Raw genomic sequence first — 17,531 nt, 5'->3', positions numbered from 1 at the left:
GCAATAGCTGCAGCCACTTTTGCCTAGGTATTCCCCCAGCTACTCCCTTTCAACCTCCACCACAGCCTTCCTTTCCCTCCATGTGATTAACAATCTCCACGAGCGAGAATGATGGGTGCCACAGCATGGCGTAGTACACATGGCAGTCTCTACACTCTGCCTAAAGTGCTGTCGCATGCCCATTCTCCATTGACATTGACTTAGCAAATGGAACTCTTGATCGTTGGTAAATATTGCAAATTTCTTTACTCTTATTCTTTGTAAATTTGATGATGCAGTTGATATGTCAGACAAAACAGAACATCATTGACATAATAGATTTTTGTGGCACACACTTCCAATACATTTCCATTTCCTGAGTTCTTTGCTAAAAAACAACAACATCCATTGTAACATATGTGACTTGGATAAGGAGGTCACAGATGCCAATCATGGCAGGCAGTCAAACTCTTCAAGTCTGGGTGAAGCAAACTAACTAACTGTTGTAATTCCATTTGATTTTGCTGTAAAATAAATAAAGCTGCACAATGTCCTAGACTGTCCATGTAATGCTGGAAAAATGTTCCTGATCTCCATCTCATTGGTCCAAAAATTACTGCCTTATGGACATAGCTATTTAAATTACACTTTTAGCTACAAGGAGCTCCTCTCTCTTGCTCTCTTTGTTATTACCTATAGATTAAATGGAGCTGATGCTTAGTGATAAAAGTCTAGAGAAAAATACCTCTTTAAAAACAAACAAGGTAGTAACACTAATCAGTAAACTATCTGCTCATTGTTCAAGAAACTCCTAAGCATTAGAGCAAAGATCACTTAATGATCTTAGCAGATATAGCACGGGATTTGTTCCCATGTGAATGCAATGCCTGAGTTGATTCTAATAGTGGTAGTATTTGCTACTTATCTGGCCCTAGATCATCTTTCACAGCCCCTTAAATTTCCACTGGCTATAACTAAATGCACTGAGATTGGGCTAACTCCTTTATAGTTTCTGGTCTGTGGGCACTGTTAAAGTCATGTCAATAGGAACTATGTAGCCCATATATGTCACCATATTATATTTTAAGGTGGTGTGAATTTTGAAGTTCAACAGCGTCTGAGTTTACCTTTCTGAAAGAGATGAAACATTGTAATCCTGGACACAACATTTGGATTCCTACAGCTTTCCTTTTTCTTAATGTTGCTATTTCTTTTGGCTTTGAAGATAACATTTGAAAGCATATGGGCAATGTTGCTGAAATCTCAGAATTCAGAGAGGTGACTGAAGAAAATGGCAATAATTGGGTACAGTCCAACAACATATGAAGAACAACAGGTTCCTCTTCCCTGCCTTATGCCTTCTGGATGCCTGAAGGAAGTGTGTTTTGAGCAATGCTTTCTTTTCATTCCTCCCCATGCTTATTCATGGACAGTTCTTGCTCTCAATTAGAGTTTTCATTTCATTGACAAACTGGAGCGTGTGCAGAGAAGGGTGACCAAGATGATCAAAGGTCTAGAAACCAAGGCTTATGAGAAACAGTTGAAGAAGTTGAGTATATTTAACCTGGAAAAGAAGAGACTGAGAGGAGATATTATGGCCATATTCAAATATCTCAAGGGCTGTCACATGCAACAAGCCTGTTTCTCCTACTCTGGAGCATAGGACTCGAACCAATGGCTGCAAGTTCCAAGAAAAGAAATTCCGACTAAACTTCAGGAAGAACTTTCTGACAGTAAGAGCTGTTTGACAATGGAACGGTCTCTGTCAGGAGGTTATGGACTCTTCTTCCCCAGAGGTTTTTAAGCAGAGGTTGGATGGCCACCTGTATGGATGCTTTAGTTGCATTGCAGAGGGTTGAACTGGATGACTCTTGGGGTCTCTTCCAACTCTATGATTCTATAACTCAACCTTACAATAATTTATTCTAATTGTTTTCTAGAGCTTGACAGGAAGAGTCTTTTTGTTTTCACTGGTACAGTAGAAAAGGAAAGACTTGGCATCTGTTCACTTGCTTTCTATTTTCTGCAAGCTTGAGTAATCATATTACGGCAATGGGCAGGAACTTCTGCTCACGCTGCCTGTTCTGGGCAGAAGGAAGGGTGTGTGTTTGTGTCCATATTGAATTGTGTCCAGAGGAAACATACCTCACCAGGAGCCAGCAGCAGCTTTGTTATGGAAAGTGGCATCTGACCTACTCAGTGCTTGGCTGCAAGACAACTTAAAGCCTATTTTCAGTCTCTTATTTCAATAGTCCACTTATATTCAAATTTGTATTAGTACAAAGCAGCTCTGCTGACATTCCAAGTCGCATCACAGCCGATTTGTCTTCCTTGCACAATTATTAATCTCTTGACCCCTATGTAAATTATCTCTTCATATATACCTACAGTCTTCACACAGTTCAATTGTATGTGTGTGGGACTTCTTCGGTCACGGATGAGTGAAATGGTAGTGGAATGGGTTTTTTCTCACATTCAGTCACATTCCCAATGTAAAAATTGTTGGAGCCTTGGCTCTAGGTCATTCACATAGTAGACAAGAGGCCATGTTCACATATGTCTGTGTGAGCAATTTGTGCAGTTGGCATAGACTGGATCTTCTGTCATTTGTCCTCTGCTAGTATTTACTGCACTCTGACAACCAGGTCTTCCATATTTTTTTGAAGGCTAGAGAAGAGAAAAGTAGAAAGCAGTGATGAACACTGAGGACTACCACCCTATCAGAGATGCTTATGACAGAGGCAAATTTGAGGCATGTAATGGCTTTGGACGCTGACTGCAATGCCCATACACATTGTGTCTGACTGAGTATTCTGGAAACAGCTTTTTCAAGTCTTGAGTTGGGAAGGGTGTTTGAGGCATAACACCCCATGGCCCAGTCCTACCTCCTACCCCAAGCCAGAAACGTCCATGCACCATCCAGTTTATGGTGTACAAAAAAAGCAGAGAACAGAGGCCAAATAGGTTTCTTTTGCCAAAAAGCAGCTGAAAAACTTCACAAAACCATTCACAGAACTCAGTGCCTTACTCCTCCTATTAGGGCTGCATCAAATGCTCCCCCTTTATCTTTTCTTTATAATTAACATAGTTGAACAAATTACTGGAAAAATGGCCATCTCACCAAAGGATCACCTTGTTTTGATGCTTCTTGTCAATCTCTTGTTCTCTTGGCTGCTGCGCCGCATTTGCCTTCACTCTTTGCAGTCTCATTTGCCTTTGCTGGCAAGAGAACAAAGTGTGCCAGGGCAGCATCAGAATAAAACAAAGAAGATGTTGTACGTCAAATAACTGCTAACAATGGGAACTCTTTGTGACCCCCCCCCCAAAAAAAATAACACAAAGCTAGGTACTGTAAATGGTTTTGGCTTACCCTTAACATGGTTAGTGGTAATGTATAAAACACTTAAGATGCAGCTTGTGCATGCATCCATGCGGATTCATATATCAGCCCATGCCTTTGAAATGTAACATGATAAGCAATTCCTATTGAAACTTTGGCAACTTGGCCCTGAAGCTGTTGGGCACCATCTCCTAAACAATACTTCCACAGACCATACCTAAAACACTCTTCATATGCCCTCTGTCCTACACCACCAGCCATTAGAAAGAAACGGTGCTGTATCAGCACACAGATCAGCAGTGCTTAATAGTGCCTCTAGAATGGAAAAGAGATCTCTGTTGGGGATTCCCCCTTTCCCTCTGCTGGAAAGGAAAAGGATGAATAAAGAAAGCAAAACCCACAGACTAATAGAGTCGTGTGGATACACATTAGCCAAGCATCGAAGGCCACATGTTTAAGCACATTCTAAGAATGAATCAGGATGAGCTCAACCAAAGTTTGCTTTGGAGGTGGGGGGACCCAACAAGTCATATGGCATTTTCTTTTTAACCACAACCTGTGGCTTCTCACTATGCTCTTCTATGGTTAGGTAGGAGCAATACCTGGTTTGTGAGCATATTTTAAAACAGAATCACAGAGTTGTAGAGTTGAAAGGGACCACGAGGATCATCTAACCCGACCTCCTGTAGTGCAGGAATCTTTCACCCACATGGGTCTTGAACCCACAACCCTGAGATCAAGAGTCTCATGCCCTACCAACTAAGCTAAGTGTTATAATAAATCTCCCGTTAGTCTGAAGAGCATAAAAATCTTTAAAAGTCCAGAACCCTGCTTTAAAAATAGCAATACCTCTTTCAGAGTGCTGATCCTACAACGTAGCAAATCAACTGGCCCAAAACCCATAGTTTGTTTTTATGGTATACAAAAGTATCCTAAATGCCATAACTGTTCATAAATACTGTTTCCCCTCCCCAGAAAGTGATCCATGCTTTTAATAGGCAAGTTGCTTGACTCAGAAAGCTTGAGAGGCACAGCCATTAGACTTATTGCATACGGTGAAGATTATTCTCAAAAGGAGATTCTGTAAGAAAGGAGGCTTCACCTACATTTGCTTGTGTGTGAGCAAGACGAAAGGCTTTCATCATCATCATCCTTTTCTTCTTCTTCTTTCTGCTGGCACATAAAAAAACCGCTGTTGTTAGACTTGACCCACAACCAGGACATAGGAATTTTGAGGTTCTGTGCAAAATATTAAGGTGGGTTCTGGAAGGTAGAAACCCTGAGCAAAATTTGCGTTTAAATGCCTGACCAACTATTCATTCACTCCCCTGTGAGATGATCAAAGTGTTCAGTCATGTTCTGTATGTCTGCTAGGAACTAGCTGCAGCCCAGCTTGAGTCACACTTCTACATTTGCAACTGCCTCATATCGAGGAGTGGGAAGGCACTTTTCCTCAACAGGAATCAGAAGGATATGGCCTCCCTCTTTCTAAATGCTTCCATGCTGGTTATCAGCCAATTAATGAGAAAGGAGCATTCACCCATATACAGTGGTACCTCGGGTTAAGTACTTAATTCGGAGGTCCGTTCTTAACCTGAAACTGTTCTTAACCTGAAACACCACTTTAGCTAATGGGGCCTCCTGCTGCTGCCGCACCGCCGGAGCACGATTTCTGTTCTCATCCTGAAGCAAAGTTCTTAACCCAAGGTACTATTTCTGGGTTAGCGGAGTCTGTAACCTGAAGTGTATGTAACTTGAAATGTATGTAACCCGAGGTACCACTGTACATTCACCCACTATGTGTGGCAAAGTGGTTAAGGGTCAGCCCAAGTCCTAGAGACCAGGGTTCAAATCCCCCCTTAGCCACAGAGCTCTCTGGATGACCTAGGGCCAGTCACTGTCTCTTGGCCTAACCCAATTTCCCAATCGGGGGCCGTATGGCTCCCAGGGGGGCAGGATATTCCAAGGGGGGCACAGGTGAAAATCACGGAAATGGGGGAGCACAGCACAAGGCTAGGGGGCCACAGAGGGAAGTGAGAAGTGAAGGGGGGAAATCAGTTAAAAAAAATTTACAAATCCTGATTGGCTCATTATCCATTTGGCCAATCACAAGAGGTAAGGGGGTGGCCCACCAGAACCTAATGCTCCTTTTTGCCACATGCGTTTTCTTGGAGCAGTTCTTGTTTGTTTCCAGTGGAAAAGGGCAATCACGGAGGCTCTTGTTTTGACCAGTAGAGCCTTTGATCCAGGACCCCTAGGTCAGGTAAGTGTGGTGGTGGGGTGGCAACGGGTAGGGCTGGGAGAGCCGGAGCTGCTTGTTGTTGCCAGCAGTGCTGGGCCCAGTGGCAGCCTGGGCCTGACTCTGCAAGGTGCGGGGTGCAATCCGCCACAGCGCCTAGCAGATCAGGGCCTTTGGATGCTGCCGAGGGGCAAAGAGCCTGTTGGCACCGTTGGCTTAGCTCTGCAAGGTGCAGAGTGAAATCCACCCCAGCATCCAGCTGAGCAGAGTCGTCTGGTGCTGCTGACTTGCATCTTGTAAATAGCTAAGTGACTACTCACTGACTTCAGTGGGCCTTACTCCTAGACAAGGGTGTGGGGGGCTATAGTGTTTCATCTAGGCAGCCAGGGCTCCTCCAGATGACAAGATCTTTTTGCCCAAGTCAGTGAGGACCAATTGCTTTTTAAAATTCTCCCATAAATACACCACTCCCTGTGCACCTTTTGGACAGTATCTGTAGGCTTCCCCCTCTGTGTCAAATAACTGGGATCAAATAAGTGTTGTTTACTTTTTATAATACAGTGGTACCTCGGGTTAGGAACTTAATTCATTCTGGAGGTCCGTTCTTAATCTGAAACTGTTCCTAAACTGAATTACCAATTTAGCTAATGGGGCCTCCCGCTGCCACCGCGCAATTTCTGTTCTCATCCTGAAGCAAAGTTCTTAACCCGAGGTTCTATTTCTGGGTTAGCGGAGTCTGTAACCTGAAGCGTCTGTAACCCAAGGTATCACTGTACATGGAAGATGAATCTCCCTCGGGAGGTTCTGGACTCTCCTTCCTTGGAGGTTTCTGAGCAGAGGTTGGATGACCAATTGTCACGGATGCTTTAGCTGAGTTTCCTACATTGCAGGAGATTGCACTAGACAGATAACCCTTGGGGTCCTTTCCAGCTCTATTAGTCTCTGTTTTTTCTGCTTCAACAATATTTCATTATGTTCCTATCATTTTATGTGATTGTATTTTGTATAAATTATAAAAAAGCAATAAAACATGTTCTATTTATAAACAAAACATTTAAAGAGTTCCTTTTCTACCAGCAGGACGATGGGGGGGGCATGGAGGTAGTCAGGATTTTTGTTAGGGGGCAGACTTTTGTTGAGGGGGACAGAACCTCATATTTGTATTGATTTGTGTGGATTTTTACTTATAGGAGGCAGCTGCTCCCCCCCCGGCTATGTCCATGGGGGGCCACAGGAAGGGAAAAAGGTCAGAAGGGGACCACAGCAAGAAAAAGGTTGGGAAACACTGGCCTAACCTACCTCACAGAGTTGTTATGTGGATAAAATGAGGAGGGAACCATGTACACTTAGCTCATCAGACAAAAAAGGTGGTATATAAAGTGGTATAAGTGGTATATAAATATATAATAAAAAAGTAAAATGAATTTTTCAATCCATTTGTTCGCACATTCATCACTGCTAATTTGAAGATCACCATTAATTTTAGCTGGGCATATACATGGATTAGGTTTTAAGTAGGTATCAAGTCAGTGAACAAATATTAGATAGAGTACAGAACAATTTGCTTACTTTTTATGATGACAAATAAGCGCAGTAATGATGAGGATCATTATTAATGATAAGACAGCAGCAGCTCCAGCAATAACAAAGATACGCTGATCAGAATGACTCTCCAAAGAAACTAGGAAGGTAAATGGTAAATGTTATTACTATTGCTGCTCAAGAGGGAGAGAAACAAGACAATTTTCTGAGTGATATACAGTCAAATGAAATTCTAGTCAGTTTGTGATCATGAAGAGCAAAATAAATATACAAGTGTGTGTGCGCACACACACGCAAGCCCATGTGTGCATGTGCTCATTTCTTCAGGGTTTCCAATTCTGGCTGCATGAGGAAAATCTAATCTGATATTCTGAAATCTGGAAACCCTGCTGGAATTTAACTGAAGCATAACAAGCTCTAAACAGTGAAGAGATCAGTAATCCGATGTTTCATCTTCAAGAGCTTCAGCCTGACTCATTGTGTTATCTCGTCAGATGTAGGACTTGCTTCAATAAGAATACCTGTTTCTAAAATTTTTAGAAAATCAGGCTCACATTAGTTGCTGTTTTGTTCAGAGTGAGCACTGACTGCCAAACTTGTAGCCATGAAGTGCTCAAAAATAGATGCTCAGGCTGAACCAGTGCCTGCCAAACAGCAGTACAATTTGTGGGATTGCAGTGGTCTGAAAAGGGTTCAATTCAGGTTGACTTTGTTCACATAGCTGAAGACATCTGACTGCATACGTCTACGGACTGCCTTTGTACCATACTCATTCAGGGTCTATGCATGTAAGGAAAAAAATATCAACAGATTTAGCTTTTAGAAAAATACCAGAACCTGGAAGCTCTTCTTTGCAGCAGTTTATGCTGTTCTGAGCTTCTCCAATATTTCATGTCTAGCATAAATACCCATGATTTCTTAAGAACAAGGTGTACAAGTCAGAGACACATCACTTGTCTTCTAGATCTGCCCTATCTTTGGAGGGGAGAAGGTTGATAGGATACTATTAAGTGTGTGTTGGAGTCTGTTCATTTCCCTAAAGAACTGGCAAAAAATGCAAGCGCTTTTATATTGACACTTTTCTTCACGGGAGTCCAAATTTTTTGTGGGTGAGTGCTTTCAACCTTCACTGCCCTGACTTGAGGTATATGGGAGAAACACTGACAGGCTCGACAGTTTACAACGCACTAAAACCTAACAAGTGGTTTGAACCGCTTGTCATGCGCCTTGCAAACATTTGCTAAGCACACACACACTGTGCAGGAAGAGGTCTCTGACAGTGAGAAACTACGGAGACACTTTCAAATGAGGCAAAAGAACTTTGCACCTAAACAGATGTTGCACCTCTCATGTGGTTTCCTCCCACTTGCTTGTTTTTCAATTAAAATATGCCATGTGATGAGCTTGCAAACATCTTCCCAATGTCACTGAAGCCTGAGCATCCAGTTTTGCACCAGAAAGCCAGGCAGCCTCTGGAGAGCACACAGCTTCACGTGACACAAACCAGATGGAGGATGCAAACATATCGCAATGGCCACGTTGAAGAGCAGGTGTTTGAAATCAATCATTTTCCTGAACAAATTCAAAGTATGGCAGCAACAACACTGGTGGGGGAAAAATAGCTGCATGTCCCTGTAAGTCAAATAGGGGTTGGTAAGCAATATGTTGAAATCCAGGGCTACCCAAGAATTGTTACCTGCCTCGTGTGCGGAGCTGGAATTTCACCCTAAATTATTGTGACAAATGTATTGCGGGTTAAGACAACTTTCTTTATTGATTTAATCACAGCAGACTAACCTGTCTATTCATCTGGAATAAACTACCTGGAGCAGCGAAATAGCCAAGTCTGCAGATAACACCCTGTTCAGGTGTTGTTCCTGGACATTGAATGGGAACCTGAGATCCACACCAATCTTCCAGAGCTGAGCAGAAAGACCAGAAGGGGATTTCTAAGCATTCTCAGTTAAAGAAGCTTGGAAGTTCTCCTTGAGATCTGGAACTCTAACCACTGTTGAAAACAGTATGTTGGATGGGATGGGAGTAGATGATGATGATTTTCTTTATAGGAAGATTGCTATATAAGTGCTTCTGAATCCTCTAACACCCTCTTATAGAAGGAGATCTTGGGGAAGGACATTGATTCCCTCCATCACTTCATTTTATCTGGACTGCTGGCTGCTTCCCTCCTTCACCACCATTGCTGGGGGGTGGTTATAGAGGGGCGGGTTGTGTCTATCATTTCCCACCTTCAATCTTTCCTCTTTAACACCTATCCATCCTTTTCTTTTCTTGCTACTTTTTATCCAGCCAAGCCAAGCCCAACTAAGGTCCATTCTCTTTCACTCTTTCTCTTTCACTCTTCCTCTCTCTCCCTTTGCCTTGCAAATGCTTTTCAAAACAACTATTCAGCCTCTAATTTTACATGTGTTTAAATTAATACAAATGCCTACAAACAACTGTAGGATTTTGTAAATTCCCTTTACTTACTGTTGCCATCAATGGTCAGTTTTGTCCAGACTGTGGCATTTGCACCATTCGTCCCAATGTAAGAACAGCTGTACATCCCAGAGTCAGAAGCTGTGACATTCCGAAGTACAATTGTGCTAGCCACGCGGGCGGCACAGTCTATCACTACACGGTCTTCGTAATCTGAACCATAGACTGCTATACCAGATGTATCACATTGGACTATGAGGTCCACATGGTCTGTATAGATCCTTTTCCATTTCACTTGATAAAGTGTTGTTTCGGGGTCAGGCCCATAGGTAAAGTTGACATTTGCTCCTGGTTCAGCAATCATATGACGATATGACAAGTTTCGAGGCTCAAAATCCCCTGCTTAAAAAAAGAAGTTGAGGAAAAAAGAAACACTTTGTAAAAAAATAATAATAGATTTAACAACCACCACCACCCTCTCATTTTGTTTCAGCAAAACAACTCATTGATTGGGCAGCATGCTTACTTGGGAAGAAAGTCCCACTGAAGTCTGTAGAGTTCACTTTTGAGGGTAGATGTGCATTGGATTTCATTATAAATCTCTTATTTTCCTCACCTCAGCCAAGAAAGATGGTCTGAATCTCCCCTGCTGATTACAGTCAGAGATTACTAGAAGACTGCCCCCCCCTTTTGAAATTCATGTTTATCTAGCCCTTCCTTTACTGTGGATCATTTCTATCTGTGTTAAGAGGGTATGAACAGCCTCTTTCTGGGAAGACAATTCTTCATACATGCTGCCACACACCTCCCTGGCTTAGGTGCTGATGGCTATAAAAGATGGAAGTCTAATTAGATGCTCCAGATGAACTGTTAACAATCGAGACCTTTAACATTGAATTTTAGATTTCTCAAGTTTGCTTCATTTTTTTTTTTTTACATGCAGTATCAGTCATAGTGCCTTTCTTTCATTTCTGTGCTGAATATATCCAAGCCTGCTGTTGTTTTCAACATTTTGGTTGGAATCTAAATACCGGGAGAATTCCTGAATAATGGGTATACACTATTTTCCAGAAAATGCAATGCAGTTTTGCTTCACAGTTCTGAGGTTAAGAACAGGTCTTCAGCGGATAACATCATAAAAATAGAATTTGCAATCCTTAAATCATGTCAAATAGCTCAAGTCCTTAATAGCATAATCCACCTAGTAGATTTTAGTATGTTGCTAGACCGTGCAGTCCTGAAGCCCAAAGTCAGAAGTTCAGAATGCAACAGCTGGACTCCCTGTCCCACAGAACTAAGATCGCTGGAAATGGCGGCCCATCATCCTGAATGATCTCACAGAATCGTGCATCCATAAACCCTGTCCTCAACACTGTCTTCCTTCTGTGTCTTGTCTTTTAGCTACTGACATTACCCCCCTCTCCCTCTCTTTGGTGTGTGTGTGTGTGTGTGTGTGTGTGTGTGTGCATGTAAGGCTAACAGTGCAGCTGCAGGAAGGAGATTACATCCTGATGTTCCTGCTTTTAGCAATATAGGAAGCAAGAGAACACCAGGAAGCCAAACAGAGAGATGTTCTAAGAAGCAAGGAGCTGCTAGGAATGACTGAGGTGGGGGAAGAATCTTCTTGCATCTCCAAAGGCATTCATTCCTCTCCCCACCGCACCCCACTCCCCCACCCCGCCCACCCTGTTCCATGCAAGAATCCTGCTAGGGATATCTTTTGCAGCTATTAAAGATAAATGCAGTAACAGAGCTATTACAAAGGTGAGGTGCTTTTATTATTCTTCTTCATTGTTCTGCTACAGCTCCGGTTTAGTTTCTTCATGAGCAGATCATTACAATAGCAAGCATTTCCATGCCACTTGTTCCTCACTCATCTGAAAGAATGTGTCATTTTAATGGCTACCTATCACAGGTTCCCCTAGTTTCAGATTTACGGCTTCGTAAGCAACAGATCGGCTCTCCATTTTCTCTCCTGTCATATAACTACCTCATTTTTCGATCTTTTTTTAAAATGCCTTTTAAAATGTAGCAATTATACCGACTTGAAATGCTGACATACTGCACATAAAGCTATAACTTCATAAAATGAAGGAAAAAAAGTAGAAATTTTCTGGATACTGTATGTGGCCCCCCCTTTGATTTTCCATATGGTAATAGAGATTTGGCTGTCATTGGCACTTACAATCCATTTTCATATTGCCATATTTTACGTGATGGCTTATTGGGCTTCATTTTCCAACAGTATTGAATCTGTCATAATGTATAAAGCACATAGGATGTATTTAGCATGATGCAGTGCTTTTATGTTAGATGAGAGAAACCAAGTTTCATAACTCTGCTCAGCTAGTGCCAGCCTTAACTATTTTTGCTTATTTAGATCATTTGTTTCCCACACTCCTTGGCCAAAAAGGCTCCCAGACCTGCCTACATACTGGTACATGACGTTCTAATCTCTGAGCGTGTGAGATCCCAGGGGTTTACCTAGGGTTTGGTTTCCTTGGAATGAGGGACATTGGCGAGTGTGGTGTCTTTGTGATATATGGCTTATTTGCACATGTATACAACCCAAGCTTATGATGGAGGAGCTTACAGCATCAACACCCCAAGAAACTCTTGTCTCTCCCAAAGCCACAGCCTTGGATTCAAGCAGAAACCAAGCATGTCTCTCCCTATCAGGCTTCTGCCTGTCTCTTGTGTCTAGCTCAGTTCACACATGCATGTCTCTGGCCCTTGTCCTTCTCACCAACAGGTGAGGGAGGGGTGCTACCCATTTGCCCCTTGGCACAAAGCCACTTCCTCTATCACCCTAACAACCCATAATTAGGGGGCCATTAATGTGTCAATGGGAGTCCCATGGACTGCAAGAAGGTCAAACCTCTCCATTCTTAAGGAAATCAGCCCTGAATGCTCACTGGAAGGACAGATCCTGAAGCTGAGGCTCCAAAACTTTGGCCACCTCATGAGAAGAGAAGACTCCCTGGAAAAGACCCTGATGTTGGGAAAGATGGAGGGCACAAGGAGAAGGGGACGACAAAGGATGAGATGGTTGGACAGTGTTCTCGAAGCTACCAGCATGAGCCTGACCAAACTGCGGGAGGCAGTGGAAGACAGGAGTGCCTGGCGTGCTTTGGTCCATGGGGTCACGAAGAGTCGGACACAACTAAATGACTAAACAACAACAACAACAATGTGTCAACAAACTTGTCTGGCTATCCCAACAATTGAACTTTCCATTAGATTTTAACCATTGCTGAATCCAGGAATTAGAAGGGGCTCAGGCATACAGCCTACACACACACACCCCTCCAAAAAAACCAAACCTCACAAAAATGCAATCATTCTAAACAAGGTAGTCCCTGTCTGCAGATCTGCAATCTAGAAAACACAGCACAAAATAAAAAAGGGACAGGGAGGGAAGAGGACAAAACAAATCACAGTCGGCCTTGAGCAAGTCACAATCACTTAACAATCACAAGGGTTTAAGGCTCAAGCTTTGAGGCTACAGAGCAAAGGAAGAATTACAACTTTTTCCTATAACAACTTGGCTACAGGACTGAGGATTTCTAGGAAATTTAATTTTAGTTTCTCTATTCTACCTTTTCCATCCACTCCCATTCCCTCAGAGGTGTGTGTGTGTTTAAACCTGGCTTATACAGCACAGCTTGTTAATGTAGAACAGGCATAGGCAAACTCGGCCCTTCAGATGTTTTGGGACTACAATTCCCATCATCCATAGCTAACACAACCAGTGGTCAGGGATGATGGGAGTTGTAGTCCCAAAACATCTGGAGGGTCGAGTTTGCCTATGCCTGATGTAGAAACTAACAATTATTAGTAATAATCATTGATTCATTGATTCATTAATGGCCAGTTACTGCCTTCTTTGATGCAGGCAACCATTTTAGTTATATAACAACCCTTAAAAAGAATAAAGGGTGAGAAAACCTCATGTTTCTGGTATTGTGTCACTCCAAACTTGTGTTTCTATGGTACCCTTGTGCTATCACTGAAGAGTCTTTTCAATCATCTCCCAACCAGAGGCGCAAGCTATGGCATTGTGTGAAAACCATAGGCTCTGTAACTGACTCATATTCACCTACTGTGTGCTACCTTCTGGAACACCAAGAACTCAGCACACTCATACACAACGTGAATATCTCTGGTTGCAAAGGAGTGTGATGTGCTCTGTGGAGGATGAAAACTGCCATGACATTTCCGCAGGCCTTTCTTGTGTTACTCTGGCTACAGTTGAAAAGAGAGAGAATACAGAACTCATTAAACTCAACATGACAGGGATTGCGCCTGCCAATCAGAAGACATCAGCTATGGGAGGCAAGTGTCAAATTCCCACTGAATTTCACAAACTGGACATCTAATTGCTTTTTATTCTACATGCAGACACAATATGAACCTTCACTTTGAAAACTTTTCACTGGGACTTATTAACAATCTGAACTGGGGACTCAGTGTCCAAGTTCACTTATTCAAAGTCCAGAATGAGAGGCAACAAAACTTTCAAGCTAGACAGGAAATCACCGAATAAAAGGTTCATTTAACAAGGGCTGCTAGCTTCAAGTTGGTAACATACGCACAGCGGCATCCACAATTAAACACTCCTAGCAGCAGGTGGAATAATTGGATAGCTAGTGTAATTCACCGCTGACAGCCACACAACAAAAGCAGCAATTCCCTTAGTGCAGTTTTTCTTCTTTAGCTAAAATAGCTTTGGGAGGAAGATAATTAGTACACTAAAAGTCACAGATTTAGTCATAGTTTCCCACAAAACACCTATATGTACTCGGTTTTCTTGAATCTCTGACTAGCAAAATTGAGAAAAGTCACACGTCTGTCTTGAAAGAGCAAAGGTGCTTGTGGGTGATTGACCTACTCCTCTCATTGTAAGCCAAACACAGTCATTTAAATGTTCATTTTTAAAGGGGATATGGGAGACCAATAGTTGTTGTTGTTTTTATTTAGAAAAGTCAGAATGAGGGAATTTAGAGGATAGAAAAGGAGTTTACTCAACTCTTTTTGCCATTTGACAATTCTCATTGCCAAATCTCTTTTCTAGCTGTTCCCTCCCACCACAGGGTTTCAAAAACATTTCTAATCCTGCATACATGAATTCAGAATTCCATGGGGTGGAGGAAGATTTGGAGAATAGAGGAGATACTGATATTTTAGCAAAATTAGTTATGAGGTATGCATTCATTCTCTTTTAGGTGGTCAAACACTTTATATTGCTTCCATTAATGGTTACTTGTCCTTTTGCCACATGGAGGTTGCCTCTGAGCCACTTTGGTCCAGTATCCGGAGCAGTGGGGAGGGGGCGGTGTCACAAGAGCAAGAGTTGCAGGACTTACATTAATGGCGGACTTTGGCAACTCCAATTTCAGCGACTCCCTGTGCAATGGCAATATTCACGCCCCACCCCCGCCTCTTGCGTTCCATTCCACCCCATCATTGTGGCATCCTCTGAGGCACCCCTGAGGCTCCACACCCAGTGCGACCAAACCAGTAACGCTCCCCTCAATCTGCCTCTGCTCACATTGCAGCTGCATCCCTGAAAATATCTACTTTATTTTTAATCATAGCAGCTGATGTTTTCTTGCTGACAGATATGTAGGATTTGCACTTACCATTGATTTTATTATTTATTATTATATCATAAGAGGCTAATAAATTGAATTTATAATGTATACTGTAATTTACATTAATGTATAAGGCAGTACTTAAAACTTTTACCTTACCTGATTGGACAACCTGTATTCTCTTTTTCCAAATCCCAAGCGGGAAGGTATGAAAAGAGCATAGATAAAAGCCAGTATCTGCCCCAGTTGTGCTATTGAACACCAAGGACTTGATGTTCGAGGTATCGTTAGTAACACTGACTCTGTCCTTATATTTGCTGGAAATATGCAATTGGTCAGGCAGTTTGAAGACTGCAATGTTCTCTTTGCCCTCCTCCTTCCGCCAAAACATCTGGACTATATTTGCAGCTTTCGGAAAGACACATTCAAGAGTCATGGCACTGGCAAGTTTCACAGTAGAATCCACATGTTCTCCTTCAACTGTGACAGAAACAAGACAGACAGAGAAGAGGGGGGAAATGCTGTTATCTTCATTAAACTCTGAACCACAGTAACACCTGCAGCATCTAATGATCAAGCTAAACAATTCCAGAACCAACAGCCCCCCTCCACCATCCACAAGTTGACCAAGCTCAGGCTAAACAAGGATCTCCAAAGGGTGAAATTATTTCTATGGAACTTACTACAAAACACGCTTACGATCGGTAGGCAAAGTATCCAGAGATTACCCCCAGCATGCTACTTAAGAAACTTATCTTACTTTGATATGATTGCAGAGCAGCAACAATGAAGAAGGCAAGGTAATCCATCTCCAGCACTACTAAAAAGACAGTCGCAAGAACTTCATCTAAGTGTCTATTTCCTGACCACATGGTGCATCCTGTTGAAATGAGTAAGCAAGATGAAAAGCCATTTCCACAGTTTTATAGAAATAGCAAATGAGACTAAATTGTTGGGAAAAAGCAGCAAGGCAAAAGCCAGCTCCAGATGGCTGGAATGCAAAACAGGATACTGTTGTTTTGCACTGTACTGCTGGAGAAAAGGTGGAGCCTATTCTCTGTACTGAGCACCGGATGTTAGCTCAGAGTGTCATGTGACCTGTGCTGGAAGTACAGGGGCGGAGTTGTGAGTCTCTTCTGATGGAGTTTGAAGGGAACGGTTGTATTTCTTTGTGCTGCTAGGGTGACAGGAATAAACATGTAAAAAGGACTCCTGTCTGTCTCATTTCTCCTCCCTGGGAGAATGCAGGGAGGGAGACAAGGAGTGAGACAAGAAGAGAGAAGCAGAGGGTGTGTTCTATCTCACGTCTAATGAGAAGAATCGCCGGAGTTATGACCTTGCCTGCCGGGAGACGCAGCGGAGAGGTCATCAAGTGTCCAGCTTAATTGCCTCGGGGGAGGCCAGTTACCTCTGACTGTAAGCTGAGATACTAACATAAATGTCTGCATGACCTATGACAAGTCTGTGAGAATCTAAGATGCTCCCCTTCTTAATTTACCGTATTTTTCGCTCTATAACACGCAGATTTTTTCTCCTGAAAAGGAAGGGGCAATGTCTGTGCGTGTTATGGAGCGAATGTGTGGTCCCTGGAGCCGAAAAATGAGGCAAAAATCAAATCGGGCTTCACGATTGCTGAAACGGAACAAAGAGCAGGGAAAGCCCCTCCCCTCCAGGCAAGCAGAGTGTCTGCTTTCCTCTCTGTGCTCCGGAGGGAACAATGTTTGTGAAGGGAAGAGAGATTACAGGTTCAGCTTAAAATCTTTATCAACACAGAATCACACCACAGGGCCATAGGGCAGGCCAGTTTAGAAATTATTATAGTATAGTATAGTATAGTATAGTATAGTATAGTATAGTATAGTATAGTATAGTATAGTATAGTATAGTATAGTATAGTATATGTGGACAATTTGGGGGCAAGAGGCACACAAATAAATCTTTTGGGATTAAATGATTACATCAGAAGACATATGGTAGCAGCCAGTAACGAAAACATTTTTTATGTGAAAAATTAGAAATGAGGGGCTTGGGAGGGCCCAAAAATATCACAACTGAGTAGGAGGAGTCATTTTTCAAAATGTTTAAGAAATAATAAATTGGTGGGGGAATTGTGGGCTAAAAAAACACACACCCCACCTTGGGGGAACATAGGTGGCCCATGGACCACAGGTCAGCCACCCTTTCTGCGAGACACTGTGCCTACTGATGGGGCATATCCTTGGCCTGCTACTAATTCCATGCTTACCATGCCAAGGTCTTACTAAGCAGGATGGCTTGCCACTCTAGCAGAGTAAAAGGTACATAATTCAATTTGTCCTCATCAATTTTGTTGAATCAATAAAGCCTAAAAATATTGGCCCAAGTGAGCAAGCCGCACTGTCACTTGAGAGACAAAAATTTT

The 17,531-nt window shown here is 42.5% G+C and overlaps 1 protein-coding gene across 1 annotated transcript; it reads right to left on the bottom strand.

Moving 5' to 3' along the window:
- Nucleotides 1-1,949: 1,949 nt before the first annotated feature.
- On the bottom strand, nt 1,950-16,627 carry CD226 (CD226 molecule). Its single transcript, XM_082235276.1, has 8 exons — nt 16,565-16,627; nt 15,891-16,074; nt 15,290-15,610; nt 9,588-9,938; nt 7,128-7,239; nt 4,426-4,492; nt 3,101-3,198; nt 1,950-2,646 (listed from the first exon to the last, which is right to left on the bottom strand). The coding sequence occupies exons 2-8, from the start codon at nt 16,000-16,002 to the stop codon at nt 2,604-2,606; spliced, it is 1,104 nt and encodes a 367-aa protein (XP_082091402.1). The 5' UTR covers nt 16,003-16,074; nt 16,565-16,627; the 3' UTR covers nt 1,950-2,603.
- Nucleotides 16,628-17,531: the final 904 nt, after the last annotated feature.

Source organism: Podarcis vaucheri (assembly GCF_965113315.1).
Source record: "Podarcis vaucheri genome assembly, chromosome: 8".
Taxonomy (NCBI): Eukaryota; Metazoa; Chordata; class Lepidosauria; order Squamata; family Lacertidae; genus Podarcis; species Podarcis vaucheri.
This window is presented reverse-complemented; position numbering and strand designations above follow the sequence as displayed.